The sequence below is a fragment of the Leuresthes tenuis genome, unplaced genomic scaffold (genome assembly GCF_036924035.1).
Source record: "Leuresthes tenuis unplaced genomic scaffold, fLeuTen1.0.hap1 SCAF_10, whole genome shotgun sequence".
Taxonomy (NCBI): Eukaryota; Metazoa; Chordata; class Actinopteri; order Atheriniformes; family Atherinopsidae; genus Leuresthes; species Leuresthes tenuis.
Window position 1 is genome coordinate 21,919,882 of NW_027325364.1, and position 18,769 is coordinate 21,938,650.

Here is an 18,769-nt window from a genome sequence, read left to right on the forward strand (position 1 = left end):
TATGACTTGAATTATGATCCAGTGAAATACACTTCTTGCCAAATTTCATATAATTTTAAATTCATGAGAGAGTTGTTTTAAGTCCAACACTATGAGCTACCCCAAAGCATAGATGCAAGTTTTTTCTCTTTTCTTTCTCTTTGTTCACACTTTTAGGCTCGTGATGCCAACAACAAGGCTGATTGGGAGGCAGCAAGGCAGAGAAGCAAGACAGCCCTCACATTAAACCACGTGGCTCTTGGATTAGGAATCACAATAATGGCATCGACTATCATCTTCGTGATTGTTGCTTTTACCGCCTAAAACTGAAGTCACCTAAAAATCTTTGAAACATTGCTCAATTTTTGCAAACACAACGTAATCAGAGTCTATTGTCAAGCATTAATATCTAATATGACTGCACTCTGCCAGAGGATCAAGATTCAGGATCAAATCCACCAAAGCACTTTTGTTTGACTGAACAGAAGTCAAACGCAGTGTCTCCGATGTAACTTGGACAGGATCATGCTGAACATTGAGTTGTTTCTATATATCAGGAATCTCTTGAGTGTTTCTAAGATTATTATAAAATTATATTAAGATTAAAAAGGTTATTTGTGCTGTCTGGACATGATCGTGGAAGTCATTCAAAAATTACAGAATTAAAGTCTGACAAAACAAATTCTGTCACTTTTTGTCTTTGTTTCAGACTTAAATCTCGTAAACTAAATACATCTGTTAGATTCTTGAAAGCTTTCATCAATTTTCCTTCTTTAACTCAGTTTAAAATGAATGCTACTCATCTTGTCTTGTTCTGCTGTTATTATGTCATATTCAAATCTCCTTCCTCATATTTCCTCACTTTGTTTTCCTCTTGCTTATTTGTCATTACACCAAAAAATGAGGAAAAAGATTATTTTTTTCATCCAGAGTTGTGCTTTATATTTGACATTTATATGTTTAAATGCACAGGGGCAGAGTGGAGCCATTGACTGAAGTATGTCCGACACCGCAGCACTGTGGACTTTGAGTGATCCTTGTACACATAAGTATAGTCAGATTCACTGAACAGACAGTCTTTAAATCACTTGAATGGTGATTTTGTCAGATTATGCTATGGTTATAAAATCAGAATTTCTTAGAGCAGACCAACAGTCTGAAATACGACCACAAGCTAACTTGTCTCTATGGGTTGCTTTTTTTAAGTCACAGTTTCTGATGCTTTTAGCCATCTGAGAAAATCAACATAATTATTGAAAATGAGGGTTGCCATATCTCTCAACTGGTTGAGCAGGCATCTTCCATTCAGAGGCTTTAGTTTCCCTACAACAGCTGGCTTGGGGTCCTTTGCTGCATCACTTTTCCCATTCTCTCTGCTCCCTTTCCTCTCAACCCACTGTTGAACAAAGGCTGCTAGTGCCCAAACAGCCTTTTAAAAATGTATAAACGCAAAAGAGAGCAGCTTCATGGAGGCTTTTACTATGATCATTTTCCAGATTTTCCACAGGATGAACCTCGTGCAGAAAACCTATGCTAGTTCAGCATATACACGCAGGAGTGATTCAACTTCAACCACATTGACAGTGTTTTTAGCCTGCTTTTAAGAGGTTCAATTTCAGTAAGACAAACATGATTACACACATTTTAAAAGTCTAGTTTTGCTCTAACTGACACAATTAAGGTTTTTTGTGTGTGTGAAGTAAATGTGTGCACTTGAATAATAGAGTGAGTTATCTAATTACTCCTCTTTACCGTAGTAAATAACAACAATGATTAAAAGTTTTTATATCCAAGAATTGAAGGAAAGTGACAATAGAAGAGAGGAGAATTATATAAACCTGACAATAAATTTGTTATGTCATTTGAAGAACAGGTTGATAAATATAGTGTTTCTGGCTAACAGTTTTTCAAATATATATGGTTGAGAATATTCATTAGACTACAAATAGATCAGTTTTCAGCCCTAAACTTTTCATAGAGGATTTGCACTCCGCCAATTATAAGATCACATGACAAATATTCTTTACAAATAAGCACATTAGTGAGGAGAGTGGTTGTTTCAACATGGAAAGGGATCAGTAGGCCAACTGTCAGGGAGTGGCTTGCAGTTTTAGCCATTTATATTTATATATAATGTCACTAGGTACAAAGCATCAACAGACCTTTTTCCCAGCAGACACTGGACACGTCACAGCAGAAAATATACGGGTGTGTTAATGATTGATTGAACTTGTAGATGCCGGTTCATAGCAAAGTTTGCTGAGTCACTCACAGATAATAAGCCATCGTTATTGCCATTTATTACACCTGTGCTTTCCATGATGTCTGAGGTCACAATGTATGCAGTGAAAAATGTGATTAGTAACTGTAGTTACCTGCTATTTAATGGCAAAATGGCTCCTTCAAAGAAGATCAACTGCCCCTGAGAAACATGGTCCAATATAAGCGGCTTGTGTTTTTCTGCATACCTTTTCTCGTACTCTCTTTTCTCCTTTCTTAAAAAAAAAAAAAAAAGACCTGTCAGATCGACTTAAATGTAAAACAATTTTATATTCAGTACAAGGATTGACGGTAATACTCTCCCAATGAGGTGTCTGTCAGGACACAACAGAAATTAATATCTAATAACATAATTTGCTGTGTACAGGTGTACTGGTAGGTCTTGCTTTGTGGGCATGTTTGCATATGTGGTCTCTATAACTTAGGAGGCATGGTAGCTATAATTCCAACTCTTAATTAAACAGTAATGCAATTAACTGTAGTAAGGGCAATACTACTAATTCACTACTATGGCTTCTGTTGAAATACAGCATATCTACTTAACAGAATGACAATATGGGAAAGAAATTAATTAATCATAAAAAGTATAAATCGTCATTACTTTGAAGACATAAATGTCTGATAATAACAGACAATATGACCCTCAGTTGGGCTGCAATTTAATAACAAATATGAGCGTGTAGCACCCTCTTGTGGCCATATATATGAGACTTACAGTGTGCTCAAACATCACAGGGATCAATATGAGCTTCATGCGACAAATGGCAAAATTCAGTTTATATCACTGAAAGGAACTCCCTGCAGATGCTAACAGAAACATTCAATGATAAAAATGAATAGAGGATCATGTTTCACGAGCGTGGCACGTGAAACGGACCAGCTAGTTTTACACACGACAAAAACAGCCTGTTTTCGATTGGTACAACCATAACGCTAATATCCAGGAAACACAAAATATTTACCGTCCACGGTGAATTAGGTACTTTCTAAAAGGAAACTTAATCCCTTTTTGACAAGTTTTACCAAATGTTGGAGTACACACCTAAGTAAATGCTTAACATATCAATGTAACAGAGTTGGCTAGAGCAACTTATCATTTACTTACATGTCTTCAATCATTTTAAATACATATATAGATCCAGTCTGCAGAATAAGGCAGGTCTATTTCTGAAAGTTACCGAACGTAAGTTGCTGCTGGAGGGGGGGGGGGGGGGGTCTCTCAGTCTTTAGTGGAAAAAGAAAATAATGAAGTTATGAACCAATCTATATATATATCACAGTTAGTACTGTGTTGAACCCTCCTCTGATGCTCCTTCATAACAGCTTGGACTCTTTGATGCATGGATTTGACCAATGAAAAACAATACTGTTATCGCTCTGTTATATCAGGCATTGACACAGGCAGGCACAGACTCATTGCTGTTTATGCGTGTGCAGGTTTTGCAGTGGATCAGTTTTACGGCAGTTTTAGCAAACAAACTTTGGCTTTAACTAAATCAGTGTTGAGCTATGAAATAAAATACTTTTCTGTGACTTTTTTGCGTTTTGTTTCTTCATTGCTATGCTTTTACAAAACAAACAAAAAGTATGGTGAACCATAAGTTTTAAATGCAACAGCCACATTGGGATTACACTTAAATTAACCTTTATTTGATATGCACTGGTTTTACTGTTTTTCTACTGTTAAAGGAGTGTAATGGTAGGTACTGCCTTAAAGGGAAAACCTGTACTCTAAATGTGTACAACAGTATCTAACTGTTATGGCGAGTTTTGGTTTCCAGTAAATGTCTGTGGGAGTTGCAAAAAGTCAACCTCTTTGCCCCTCCCTGCAGTGGTTGACTTTATGGAGGAACACAGCACCTTTTGCCCACTGTCGTCGTCCGTGTGAGACCGGAAATCAAATACATGCTACATTGAAAAATAAAATGTTGACTATTTCAGACAGATTATGTCACGTTCATAAGCGACTCTGAGCCTTTAATTTGAAAGACACGGCGGGAAAGTATTTCATTCATCTTGTGACACTTGATACTGATGGAAAAAATGTTTCCAACTTCTGGCCGTTGACAAATTTTCGTTTGGCTGCTGAAGCGTTCAGAGCTGGAGACTTGGTTGGGAAAAAGATAAATGTATATATATATATTCAATTCTTCAGAGACAAAAAGAGAAGAGGAAGATTTTCTTTTTTAAGTTAAAGGCCCAGAGACCACAGCATTGTTACATTATGGATCCCAACAAGACACCCAGCGCTCCTCCACAGGGATGGACAGATGAGAAGTCGTCCATGGTTCACTCCCCGGCTCCTCCGCCATACCAGGACTATCCCTACCCGGGACCCCACCAGCCCGGCCCGAGTTACCCAGCTCAGCAGGTAACCAACATAATAGTTTTTAAATGTATAAGAAGACTTCATTTCCACCGTTAAAAATGTTCAACGGCTAGTTTTCCCTGCTTCCCACACTTTAAAGTGCCACCAACAAACTTAACGTTAGAGCATTTTTTAAACGCAAATTCCGTCGAAAAGTATTTGAACAGTCTTGTCAGAAACCGGCAGGACACAGGCGCAGGGTTTTCAGAATAAGTTAGTTCATTTATTAAACTACTTATGTGTCTCTAGGTCAGAGAAATCAACAGGCTATGGAAGACTAACACACTTCCCTCGATAACTATGATGAGGGCAGTGGGACTATAAAACTTATCAAAATAATATTCTCTCCACTCCAGGAGGAAAACTGAACGAGCTATAAAAGTTTAACAAAATAACCGGGCGCTCTCTTCTAAAGAGGCAATAAGAAATCAAACTCTCCTGTAAAACGAACGCATTATGAAAAGATTATCGAAAAATCAAAAATCACTCCACTAAACGAAGGCACTATGAAACTTTATCAAACAAAGGTCGCTCCTTACGGAGGAACCAAAACCGGCTACGAAACTAGACGAAGCTAGACTAGGAATCAAAAAGGTAACCAAAATAAAAGCACTCTGATGGAGGGAAACGCTTTCTCGCATGGACTTGGATTCAAGGCTGTGAATATCATGGAAGGCTAGGATCAAGAACTCTCACAAGGATTGTAACGAACACACTGGTACGGGACAGAGGGAGACGCAGACTATAAATACACATGAGGGAAATGGGGAACAGGTGGATACACTCTGGGATCAGGGAGGACAATCAGACTGGTGACACATGAAGAAGGGCAAGTGACCTGAAACGAGAGGGAAAGTTAATCCTTCAAAGTAAAACAGGAAATGACGAGACAAGACAGGCTAAAAAACAAAAGACCTCACCTGGGCATGACATCTTTTTGGCGTGAAAAGCCTCATCAATGTCCCACATCCTCTGTGGATGAGTCACAGGGGATTTGTTCTTGCCAGGTTGTACTGCATGGGCCTGGGTTTCATTTCACTGTAACTCACCACTCCTCCAAGTCAGTAGTAACCTTTACTTCCGTCTTCATTATAATAATAATAATAATAATAATAACTCTATCTATATAGCACTTTTCAAAAACGAGTTACAAAGTGCCGAACAACAGAGATAAAAACTTAAAAACAACCATCTCAACAACGTAATCATACAACAAAATAAAACAAAAATTAATAGAAGGCTAGATGATAAAAGTGAGTCTTTAAAAGAAGCCACTGAGCTGGCCTGCCGGAGATCGCAGGGCAGGGAGTTCCACAGCTGTGGAGCATGGACAGTGAAGGCCAGACCGCCTTTGGTAATGAGGTGGAACCTCAGGACTGAAAGCAAAGCCGTGCCGGCGGATCTCAGGCAGCGTTTAGGCTCGTAGGGTAAAAGCAGGTCATGGATATAGGCAGGAGCCTGACCATTTAGAGCTTTAAAAACAAGTAGTAAAATCTTAAAATCAATTCTAAAACTCGCAGGCAGCCACTGGAGAGCAGCAAGAGGTGGAGTGATGTGGTCACTTCTCTTTGATCCTGTTAAAGCCTGGCAGCAGCATTTTATAATAAGTTGAGATTTGAGTGTCAAAAGATAGCTCTGAGTCTAGGATGAATCCAACATTTCGAGCCTCTTTCTGAGTAGAGGGGAGACTGTCAGGGCTGCTGGTGCTAGATGGGGAAAAATGATAACCTCTGTTTTAGATTCATTTAGCTGGAGAAAGTTGTTGGACATCCATGATTTGATATAAATTATGTTATGTTAGGCATGCGAGAATGTGGGAAACATCTGAAGAGCCAGGTTTTGCTACATATAACTGGGTGCCGTCTGCATATAAATGAAAATTAATATTGTGCTTTTGAATGATTCTCCCCACTGGTAACATGTAAATGGAAAAGAGAACGAGCCCCAGAATTGACCCCCGGGGGACCCCACAAAAAAAGGGGCACATGAGAGGAGCAAGCATCACCAAACAACACCGAGAATGACCTGTTAGATAAATAGGATTTGAGCCACTCAAGTGCCACACCACTGATACCGGTGATAAGGTGTTCCAGACGGTTAATTAAAATATCGTGGTTCACTGTATCAAAGGCTGAGCTGAGATCAAGTACAACTAAAATTGAGCAGAAGCCTGAGTCAGCTGTGATGAAACAATTGCATCTAAAACCTTTGATAAAAATGGCTGCACCGACAACACGCATTCTTCATGGACCACTGCAGCCACACATTTACACACACTGCTGACATTGACACTCACACTTCATTCTCTCTCCAATATTTGATTTAATAAAATATGTTTTGTTAACTTTTAATCCGTGCGTGCGCATCTCCATTTTTGTTGTGGCTCTTGAGCCGGTCCTAACAATCAGTCTAAAATTATTTAAGACTGAAGCACCCAGGGTGGGCTTTTTTAAAAGTGGATAGACGAGGGCATGTTTAAAACAAGGTGGAAAAATGCCAGGTGACAGAGAGAGGTTAACATGTCCAGACCAACCGTCTGAAACACAGATTTTAAAAACCAAGTGGGCAAGCAGTCTGAGAGGCAGTGGAAGATCTCGATGTAGCAACTATGCGCTGCAGCGAGAGCAAGGAGATTTCATAAAACTTTTTTAAAGGAAAGTGGAGGTGTGGGTCTGTGTCAGATTCTCTAAGAACGGCGCCAAACTGCTGTCGGATCTGCACGATCTTATTCGCCAAATGGAGAACAAAGTCCTCACATTTCTCTGGGGAGGGGTCAGGAGACTGGCTAGGAGCTTGTTGAGTCATGGAATAAATAATTTAAAAAGCACTCTCCGATTATGATCGTGGCTGGTAATCAGGTTAGTAAAGATGCATTTCTAGCCACTTTGACAGTGTGCTGATCGGAAGCCATGAAACGGAAGCAAGGGAGCCACTGCATATCCTGTTTCCATTAAGATTCTCTTTAAGAGCCTAAGATCCTCACTCAGCCATGGACATGGAGAGGGAGTCTTCTTTTTGTACCTTACGGGTGCAATTGAGTCTAAAACAGCAGTGCAGGAGTTATTAAAATCACTGACCAATTCATTTACAGAGAGAGGGGGTCCCACGCCCCAAACTTGCCCATTTGGATTTTGCAAGGGAGCACCGAACATGGGATATTGAAAAGGTGGAAGAAAGTTTTGTTTTCTGACGAGAAACAATTGAACCTGAACGGTCCTGATGGAGATCTCGCTGGAGATGTTTTCTAAGCGGCACAGTGGAGGAGGCTCCATCGTGATCTGGGGTGCTATTTCCCTCAGTGGAGCAGTGGTCGTGCAGGGGTGGGCTGCATGGAGATGTTGCGCCGGACATCCCTCTTGACTGAGGGCCCTCATCTGTGACAAAGAACTGTTTTACCAGGAGAATAATGTTGTGCTTTTGGAGCATCCTCCACATTCCCCTGATCTAAAGCCCATTGAGAACATTTGGGGATGGATTAGCAAAGGATGTTTGCGAAAATGAAGGTCAATTCTAGACCATCGACACCCTTGGTGAAGCTGTCAAGCATCCATCCATCCATTTTCTATACCCACTTAATCTGTTAGTGGCCATATATCCATCTATCCCATCAGGTAAGAGGCAGGGTAGACCCTGGACAGGTTGCCAGTCCATCACAGGACCACAAAGAGACAACCAACCACACACACTCACTCCTAAGGACAATTTTAGAGACACCAATTAACCTAACCTGTTTTTGGATGGTGGGAGGAAGCTGGAGTACTTGGGGAGAACACACAGAAAGGCCCCAGCTGGGAGTTGAACCTGGAACCTTCTCACTGTGAGGAGCCACCACACCGCCGCATCATACCTAAACAAATTTTTGAAGTGACCCCAACAAGAATGCTGGGGCTACTCACTACTGAGTCCTTTTTTTGACACTTTTTAGTTCTGTTACCCTAACATGGTTTTTTGGGCTATGGTGTTAAACTTTTGATCAGCTGAATAACAGTTCCAGGAGTGTGTGTTATCCACAATAGAACACAGAACACCATATCAGATGCTGAAAGTGAGACATTTTACCTTGTCATGAAAAATACGAGTTCATCTTCACATAGAAGTCGTTAAAAAGTTGGCTAATGGTCTTGTTCGTCACTGCATAGCGTCTCCACTGCCTTTAACAACAGTCTGTAAACATCTGGCAGCTGAGGAGAGCAGTTGCCAGATCTTTGGCAGACAAATGCTGTCCCATTCTTGTCTAATATAGGATCTGGCTGCTCAACTGTCTTCTTTGCCCGACTCTTCCAACAAGTTGCTGCCATCAAATTCAAGATGAGCTAATATTTTTCATGAAAGAGTATTATGTCTCATTTGGAACATTTGATATATTTTCTATGTTCCACCGTGAGTAAGTTATGGATTTATGAGATCCTTGCCCCCTGTTTTTATGTTCATTTTATACAGCTTCCAAACTGTGGGAACCGGGGTTGTAGTTACATTGCGCTCTCAAGAAAACAGTGTATACACAGGGTCTAAAAGCAGAATAGCCTGAACGCCCACTTGGTTTCCTCATCATTTTCTCACTCCTTTAGCCGAGCAGATGGAATGGAAACATTATGGCCTCTCCCAGGCTGTTTAGTGCATTTTATAAACATTAGTTTTAACTGTCTTTCTTGCTTGTGGCCTGCAGGGTCCTGGGTATCCACATCATTATGCAGGTCATGAACAGCAGCCTTACCCCATGGGCCAGCAGTACCCAGCACCTGGTACCGTCACTGTCCAGCCCACAGTGTATATGGCTCAGGGCCCTCTCCAACACCCTGTCAACGACTACTTGGGCTACTCCATCTTCACTATGATCTGCTGTTGCCTGCCTCTTGGAATCGCCGCCCTCATCTTCTCCATCTCAGTGAGTTTGTTTACCTGGTATTTGTGCTCTCCTCTTTTTTTGACTTGTGCCTTGTCCAAATCAAATTAACGAAACCCATTGCTTTTTTTGTGCTACTTAAAATAGTTAAAGCCCAAATACAAAATTGATCTGTGCATAAAACCTTTAAAAGAGATATTTAAAAGATGTTTATGAACGTTTTCAACATGTTTCTGCCCTGTGTATTGGATAACTACAACATGACGTTTGAGAGCTTGAACTTGAACTTAGTTCTGGTGAAAGTACGTGTTTTACAGTAACTTTTTGTACCTTTTCTGCGTAACCCTCCGGAGGTCAGCTTTACAACGCTGCGTTCAGGTTGTGTTCACGTTGTCATTCCTTCGAGCAGCAGTTGCTGAATTCTGTATTTGGGCGGTCTACATTTAGCATCTGGTGTTTGTATCGTTGTTTGGATTGGCACAGAAACCACGGCTCCACTTTGACATTGTTTACGTGGCTATTTGTGCGGAGCAGAGTGAAGCTCTCTCCTTCTCTGGTTAATATGTACACGTTCCATTGAAACCCTAACTGATGTTAATTTGTCTCCTGTAGATCATTTGAGTAATAGCTATTGAGTAATACCTATTACTAGACTATTTTTCACAGCAGCAGTACCTCATTTGGCAGTAAAAAACGGTTGGTGCATCGCAAGCAGCACATTTTTTTAACCTAAAGTAATTTGAATAAAGGCAGTTATGTGGGGCAAAAAAAATAAGTAAAACAATTGTTCAAAACCAAGGTTCCTTTTTTCATGACTGTAGCATTTCAGGAAAAAATGATATTTTAATAATAAATAAACAAATGAATAATGTGATAATTGCATTGCATGAGGCAGCCCTGCAGCTCCAAAGGGCAGCAATGAGTGAGCGTTTAGCACATGCAAAGCTGATGTCAGCAAACCACCCTTATGTTGACCAGCTGTGACCCATTTTACTGTTGAAACCAAAAGACTGAAGGTGTTTCACATTTCGCTGCTTTCAGTGCTCTTTTTTTTCTTCTTTTTTTTGTTCTTCTGTTAATGATCCTCCAGCGTATAGACCTAAGAATGACACAATACACTTTATCTGAGATAAGCTGCGGCTGAGTCCATTTATTGCTTTATTATTATTATTATTATTGCTTTAAGCATTTGAAGGCAGGGCAAACTTTTTGTTTTGTGCTGTTGCCATAGACGCAAACAGACGGCGATCATTGTTAATGCTGCGGGAAAAAGTCATTATGAGGCAAATCTGGTAAAGAGTTCTTTACTCATGTGATGAATGATTGTATGATAGTGCATCACATGTCTTGTATAGGAATGTGTGAAGTGCTAAAAAGGAAAAAAATAGCTTCCTGTTGTTATTGTGCAGTCTGAATAAACTGACATTGAACATAAAAGATTACCTATGATGAGCTTTAGTTATAGCTACAAATTATTGGATTTGGTATGGTGATGACTGTCTCTGGATTTTTTGCATCACGCTTTAGCAGCTCTGTCACTACCTCATCCAGACTGATCATCATCCGACTTAAACACAGTCGGGGAGATCTCAGCCAGATCTAGCCTGAACTTGAACAGGTTAAAACAGCCTCAGTGTTTGTGTTCGTTCCCATGCAGCTCACAGAGTTAAGCCACATGGAAAACCCCAACATGAGCTCACATGTTGCTGCACTTACTGACTCACTGTGCCCTTTCAGATATTCTTTTCCTTTTGCTCCTGTTTGAAGACTGTGAATAAAATGCATTTAGATTTAGCTTGTTTGGATTAGCTGAGTCAATAGTTTGTTAGCATTGTTGGCCAAAGTACCCCCCCACACACACACATTTTTTAGATAAGCGCTTCCATTTTATCCTCATTACTCAGAGTATGTCACAGCAGTTATATGTGTTGCCACGCAAGATCTGGCACCATAAGAAGTCACTGTTGCACAGATGTGCTGGTGTTGTAACAGTTTGGCTGGTTTTTTTTGCACAGCTGTAACAGACTGCCGTTTCCATGATGAATTCTCAACCAAATAAGATAATAGAAATAGAAATAAAATTTCTAAAAAGAACATTGTTAGAAAAGCCATTGTGATCATCACTCAGACTGAAACATTAATTATTTATAATGCCATGCCACTGCATTAGCTGTGGCTAACATTTCTCGTTCTATTTCTACTGTTTAACATACTTTTGAGTGAATAAAGTGTCTTTACCTTTTCTGACACACTGTCCGTGTTACATTATTTCCTGAGAACCTTTTCGCTTGTGGATAGGAACTTAGGCTGAGTTTATGCTCACGTTTGGCAAGGTCATGGACGACGGTGCGAACACCTGCCTGACGATGCCGGGCGCCTCGCCGTTTTTGATCCCTGTCCCCGAATAGCACGTTTGAATAGCAGGAAGAGCTGCAAAGAAGTGTCCGCCTGGACAAGCATCTCTATGAAACATCAAAACCAAGGAGGGTTACAGTTATGGTAAATATTTTAGGAGAAGCGCACCGTTGCAAGGGCAACGTGCCTCAGTTGGTGCTGTGTATAATTGCAACGATGTCAGCCGTACATACACTGATGGGGCCCAAAACGATGAGCGTTCTCTTTTTTTCATATACATCAATACTTCAGCTTGCCTCACAGTTTGTAGGCTCATTTTACCACTGAACTTGCATCAAGCCCGTGGACATATTGAAAGAAATCTCTGTTAGAAAATCCGCTCGCAGACAACGGCTTGAAACAAAGAAATCACTCAAAGGCCTCAGTATTTTACTTGCAAGGGGAGAACAACACACAAACCTTCTCTCTGCAGATTCACAAGAGTTCTCCAGCGAGTGGTTGCCTCCCTTTACCTTTTATTTGGTGTCACAAACACGCATACAATCTTCTACTATATTTCATGTGCCGAGACCTGGGATATATCATGAGTATGCAGTCTATTTTGTCAGTGGGAAGATGATGATCAGAGTGAAGATAACATTCCTTTTTAATACACAGCTCTCTTTGTCTCACCTCTCCTCCTTGTGAGTTTTTGATATGTGATGGCCTCTCTGGCCTTGACATTTATGCAGTGATAATAAGCAGACTTTTCATACAATCTCAAATACTCCTAGCATGCTGCATAGCATGTTAACAAAGAATGTCAAAAACAAGATAATTCCATTACCTTAATGCTATTACAGTGTCATGTTGAAGGGTAGATTCTCAGTGTTGCCCTGTGGCAGTCGCTGCTGCCAGCTTAAAAGTAGCTGGATATTTCACGTGAAAACCAAATCGGTCAATTTTCCGGTAGTGCTTTGTGGGTTTTGTTCAGTGCAGACAGAATTCAATAACTTGACCCTGTACGTAGTTTGTTTCACAGAAACATCTGGGATGCCTTTTATTTATAAAGGAAGAGAAAAAGAAAAAGTGAGCAGTTGAAAAAGTGAGTGAATTAATCTTTCACTCAGCCTCGTGTGGAGAGGCACCTGGAGGGAAGAGAAGACTGCGAATGCACACCAGTTTGCAGCAGTCTGAACCTCAGACTTCCCTTTCAGATGCCTCAGCATCTGTATTTGAAGTATGCTGCACTCTACTCTCTGGGCACTTTCAGCGTGGCTGGGAAACTGGCTTTGCTTGTCATCATAGAAATGCATGCTAAGACTGTGAAGCTTGTGGCGACTTTGCCACTGCTGCCTATCTGCTGCCTTTAAAACAGAGCTCACTTCGGACAGCGAATCGTCTGAGGCACGTTTGAACTGCATTCAGTTGTAATTAGCAGCTCAACAACTTAAAACTCTTAGCCGTGTTTGTGAACAGTTTCTGCCGGGGGGCATTTTCTTGTCAGGATAGGCTGGTGCAATCGGTAAGAACGAAACCATGAAGAAGCGTGGGTTTTTGGAACAAGTGTGAAGTCTGTGTGAAAGTAACATCCCCCATGCTGAGGTTTTACGGCACAGTGTCCCACTGTGGCGTTTGCAAATGTAAATAAGACAGCATCTCTGTTTATTTTGTATGTTTATATTACTCTGACAATAAAAATGATGATTGAGGCTCCTCCTTGAATTTGCCTTCAATAAGAAAAAGTACAACATATTGGAGGGAGAGGAAACACAGATCATGTCATGGTGTTTCCCAGAAATTACAAGGAGATGAGCTGGGAATAGAGTGTACCAAGATGTCTGGGAGCTCATGTTACCGGACAGGGAGGGAAGACCGCAGATGGAGATCTGGTGGCTGGTTGGCTTGTTTTGAGTTGTGCTTTGACGTGATTGTATCCCAAACAGTGCGTGCTCTTTGTCAGTTTCAGGGTTCCTAACGGAGAGAATAAACAGGAAGGAAGCCAGAGACTGGAAAATATGATGCTAGAACTGACAAGAGGGAGGGGAGAGATAAAGAAAGGGCTTCTGGCTGGGGAATCTCTTTTCTTTATTTGCATTTCAAACACTGCGGAAAACAGAGGAAAACTGACCACTCGGACAAACCCATTAGGAAAGTCGCTCAATTTTAATTTGGTCCTTTTTTTCTTCTTTTTTACCCCCCCAATTTTTTTTGTGGGGATCTGAATTCAGGGCCTAGTTTTCCAAGCTCCAGACCACGCTTTGCTTCTTTGAAAGTTCCATGAAACGCTCCTTTGTTTCTTTTGGTATTTGCTTATTTGGGCTTATCTGCTTTTCACGGTGGATGAGCATCCAGACAGTAACTGCGAGGTGTCTGAAACTTTGCTGCCGACAATTGAAATGTGTCCAGTCATTGAAGTTGTTGTGATGTCAGAGTTTTGGCTTTGTGCTGTTTTAAATTTTTTGTCTGTTGTCAAATCCTTTTTACATTCATTTAAAACTTCCAACATGGCATCCTTATTTCTACATATCCACTTCCCTGATGTGCTCTTGTGTATTTTCTTCATATTGTATCATTTCGTTTCCACTTTTTCCACATTTGCTATTGGGCTGCAGAGAGCAAAAACCCGTTGGTGGTAAGGTCAGAGAGAGCTCTGCTGTTTGAGTTACTGCAGTTTATGTCAGTAGTGTCATACCCAAACAGCATTACGACAAGCTAAATGTCAAGGAATCCAAAGCAAAGACGAATTAAATAAAACTTTATGACTGATGACATCAACTAGTTACCCAGCAGACCTTCAGATAGAATTGAATATATTCATTATTACTGTTGAAACTGGATAAACAGCAATTCAGCCACAGGTAATGTCAGTATTTGTTCAGCATGTTTTATTTTTTTCTCAGTGCAGTTTGACAAGCTGCTTGTTCTTTTTCTTTTCTTTTCTTTTTCATAAGACTTGTGTGTTGCATGTTTGAGTGTTTCCCCGAACAGGACCCCACCTTCTTCAAACAAGCCCTCCATCTGAGCTTCAAAGTCCTCGGAAAATTCCAAATATGGTCCTAAATTGGCTTCTAAACCTCAGATAAACTACGGATTATGTAAGCTTTCCAGCTGACAGCGACCATCACTGCCAAACATATCAAAATGCCCCATGCGTTACACAGGATTTCTCTTTGGTTTTGTCATTTTGAAGTAGGTTTTACTTTACAAAAAAAGGTCAAAAGGTCCATAAATACCACAAATCCATTCATCACATTCTCAATCCCGCCACAGACAGGTATAGAGCTTATTTCTCTCTTTGGGATAGGCAACAGGCAAAGGCGTGGCTCCCTGTTACAGATCACATTTCCGAAAAGACTAATAAATTCCAGATGGAGGATTTTAAAGACATGCATTGTGGAACTTTGAAGTTGAAAATCACACAGGGCTCACATTGAACAGGCTGGCTGTCTGTGCCGGTCATGCGATTCCCGGCTACCTAAGAACGTAAAAAGAAAGGAGAAAAAAACAAAGTCACATAGCAGCGAAAGAACACTGGTTCTGTGTTTCTCGGTGGTTGGGGCGAAAGCAGAACAACCACAGAGGCTGAGAGTCATGTTACAGATATTAGGTGAGGGTTCAGGGTGAAACCGTAGCAGGTGAAGTTCAAAGTGGTTGAAATGGCGGTGCCACGGTTTGCATTGGAAAAAAAGGGGAAGATACGAGAGTGCTACAAAATTCTGGGTCAATCAGTTTGAAACCGTCTAAAACCGCTGGGACTTTTGTTTTCTTCCATCGTGAGGTGAGGGTGAGGGAGGGGGCGTGCAGACCTTTTGGATTTTATTTTCCTCCCCCGTCTTTCAGCTGCTGCATTCAGATCTGCTCTCTGCAGTTTTCCCACAAACATCAGGCCCCTGCTCTTGCGTAATCGCTGCTCCTCGCAATGAGGACAAAGAATACAGATGCACTGATAACCACACAGGCCCTTTCACATACACAGAGCACACAGACTAACAATGCAAACATCTGGTCAGGCAGCTGCAGGTAAGCCACCGGCCAAAACTGCAAAAAGCTCTTCAATCAAATTTAACCAGCAGTGTATAATAATGTAGGTGGGAAGGAAACCTGTCATACTCTGCGAGGCTTTAGTAGGCATTGTTTGTATGTGTTATTTCTACATGCAGGTTTCTCCCCTGTTGAGGAGCTTTTCAGTAATGCATCTTCCTAATGATATCCTACAAGTTCATATACTTTGAGCTCAGCTGCAAAAATTCATTTTGCACGCAAGCCCATGATAAATGTCCTGTTGATTGCTTGCTCATGCATTGCCTTGCACTGTCCCCTGTCAGTCTCTAATTCCAAGAGATCAGGTCCCTAAAAGCAAAGTGAACAATTATCCTTTGGAAATGTAGTGAGAGAGTAGCGAGAGGTGCAGCAGCTGTCCCAGAAGCTAGAAAGTGCAATACGCAGCATTTGCTTTCTTGTAATGGTCATAATGAGAGCTTGTGTCAGCTCTTCACCTTTTACTCTGTTCACTCCAGAGAAAACAAACAGTGACTGTAGGTTATTGAAGAAGGAGGATGATCTACTACAGCTACATCCTCAAATGTCCTTAAACAGACCAATGTAATTCCACTCATACGGGCACGAAGGGAGTGGTTTCAGTGCTGCTGCACAGCTGGGTTATCGGCAGTTGTAAACTCCTTGTGACTTCCTGGAATTAACCTTTGATTCAGGAGTCATAGCGGGTGTTTTCATGTAGGTGTGTGAGCCGAAGGCTTTTGATTACAGCATTTCAGAGTCGCTACACAAGTTTGGTTTCTTTTATATGACAATATATAGTTGTGAGGGGAAAAAATCAGTGAGTTATTACAAAACACAGCCACTGTTTGTTTTTTTTTTACTTTTACTTTACCCACTGACTGAAGTTGTTGTTAATTGTAATATATTTTTATTTTTTTTATTTCATATTTTTTTGGAATACAGTCAGTGGCACCAAAAAAAGAGAGTTGAAATGTTACTATGCAGAATGAGGTGTCCTGATTGAGTTCAACGCTCCCTCTCCGTTATGAATGGGGACATTTCTGACGATTTGTGAAAACTATTTGGGGAATTTCCACAGCTTTCTTTCAAAAACACACATTGTACACAGCAGTGTTGTACAATTCGACAGATGTATTGAGCAACACTGACTCTTTTGAAAAGGCCATTAAGAAGACGGTCCAAGTAAATAGAAAACACATCCCCCTCTGGCTGCAGTGCCAAATATTTGAGTGATTTTGATTTTTTTGTCTTAGGAAGAAAGATAATATCCATACTTCCCAAAATGTTTACCTAGCACCGTGTTTCAACTAATATGCAACTGGTGAACTGAGCTAAAACACTGACTTCTCTATCTAAGAAAATAAATAGATGTTAAACAGACTTATTTCAATTTAAATTTAACCCAGCAGCCAAAATGTGGCTGCTTGCATGTTCTAGGGCATCTTTTTAAATCAGGCCTCAAACTGCGGAAGGATCTCTTTAGTGTGAGTTTGTCTGTAAAACCTTTAGTTTGACTGCAACGGTATCATTGCAGCATTAAAACTGGAAAAACTACCAGCTCAGCTTGTATTGTATTGAAAGACAGGACGCACTTGGCCTTTTTTCGGGCAATCATTTTTTCCCAAAATGTGCTTTTCAGTTTACAATCTCACCCATTGTGGTTTACTCGCATTAACCAGTTACCTTTGCCATAATGTGTGTCACGTATGTAATCATGTCACAATGAACAGTTCCTGCTCAGTGTTCAGCCAACAGCCAGTGTGGACACAGCTGCATTTGGTGGTGCGTTTTCTACTGTGTGGTTAGTCAGCAGGTTTTAGAAAGGTCAGCGAACCACAACTCTGACGACATTTTCTTCTCTGTGTATTTCCTTTTTTTGTTACATTGCATCTTTAAATGGAGATGTGAAATGAGTAGAATGTTTGTTTCCATCACCTTTAAAAGTCCCCGGGGCCTCTTGATGACAGTAATCGCCACAGCACGATGCTGCCACTGCCATGCTTCACTGTGGGTTTGGTGATCTCGCAATAATGGCTTTGTGTAATTTGTAATGTTTTCCTGGGTGGCCAAAAAGTTGAATTCTTCTTCTTCCGCGTGTTTGGGAGGTGTCACGTGTCTTTTTAATAGAAAGTCAACTGAGGCTTATTTCAATTGTTTAATCGTTTATATGGTGTTCACCTTGTTGGAAGTCTTTAAACTGTCTAAAAGCACAGATATAACCATTTCCCCTTTTTTTTTTTTTTTTTCTTGTTTGTTTTTTCCCACTTTTCAGGCCCGTGAAGCCAACCACACGGGTGACCGGATGGCAGCGGAGCGGAACAGCAGGACAGCCAGGACACTGAACCACGTGGCCCTGGGGCTGGGGATTGGGGCCATCGTCCTGTTGATTATCTACGTGGTGGTCATTGTCTCTATCTTCTAAGTCCGTTTCGACACCCCTTACTTCCTTTATTGGTCATGCTCATTCTACGGCAAATAATCAGCCAACATAAGAAACATTTCCGGGCACAGGTTGAATTTGTATTGAAATTCTGTAACCAAAAAAAATATTTTAAAAAAACAAAAATGTCTTTATAAATAAAGTATGTTAAAAAAAAAAACATTTGTGTTTTTTATGTCATTTGTGGTTTTCAGCGCCATGTTGCCGGTTTGTTATGATATTATCGTTGGCTTTCTAACAACAGCGTTTCCATCTCAGATCTTGTCTTTCTTTGATGCTGTTTGTCGTCTGTTTACCCTTTCACACGCAGCGGCAGGTCTCAGCACGTAGAATCCCTCAGTACTGGATGATGGCGTGCGTTGTTGTGATGACTTCAAGTTCTGGAAGGGGACATGAAATTTCCAAAAACCGTGCGTCGTATTTCTAGCTCTTTTTTTTCTCTTTGGAGGCAGCTGATAAAGAATTTTGACATAAAAAAAAATTTAAAAATGAAGAAGAAAAA

General features: G+C 40.7%; 1 protein-coding gene across 1 annotated transcript; it reads left to right on the forward strand.

Annotated features, from left to right (window-relative positions):
* Positions 1 to 4,349: 4,349 nt before the first annotated feature.
* Positions 4,350 to 18,427, forward strand: LOC140316773 (uncharacterized). The gene is made up of 3 exons (XM_072394738.1): positions 4,350 to 4,630; positions 9,294 to 9,512; positions 18,100 to 18,427. The coding sequence occupies exons 1-3, from the start codon at positions 4,484 to 4,486 to the stop codon at positions 18,247 to 18,249; spliced, it is 516 nt and encodes a 171-aa protein (XP_072250839.1). The 5' UTR covers positions 4,350 to 4,483; the 3' UTR covers positions 18,250 to 18,427.
* The last annotated feature ends 342 nt before the right edge of the window (positions 18,428 to 18,769 follow it).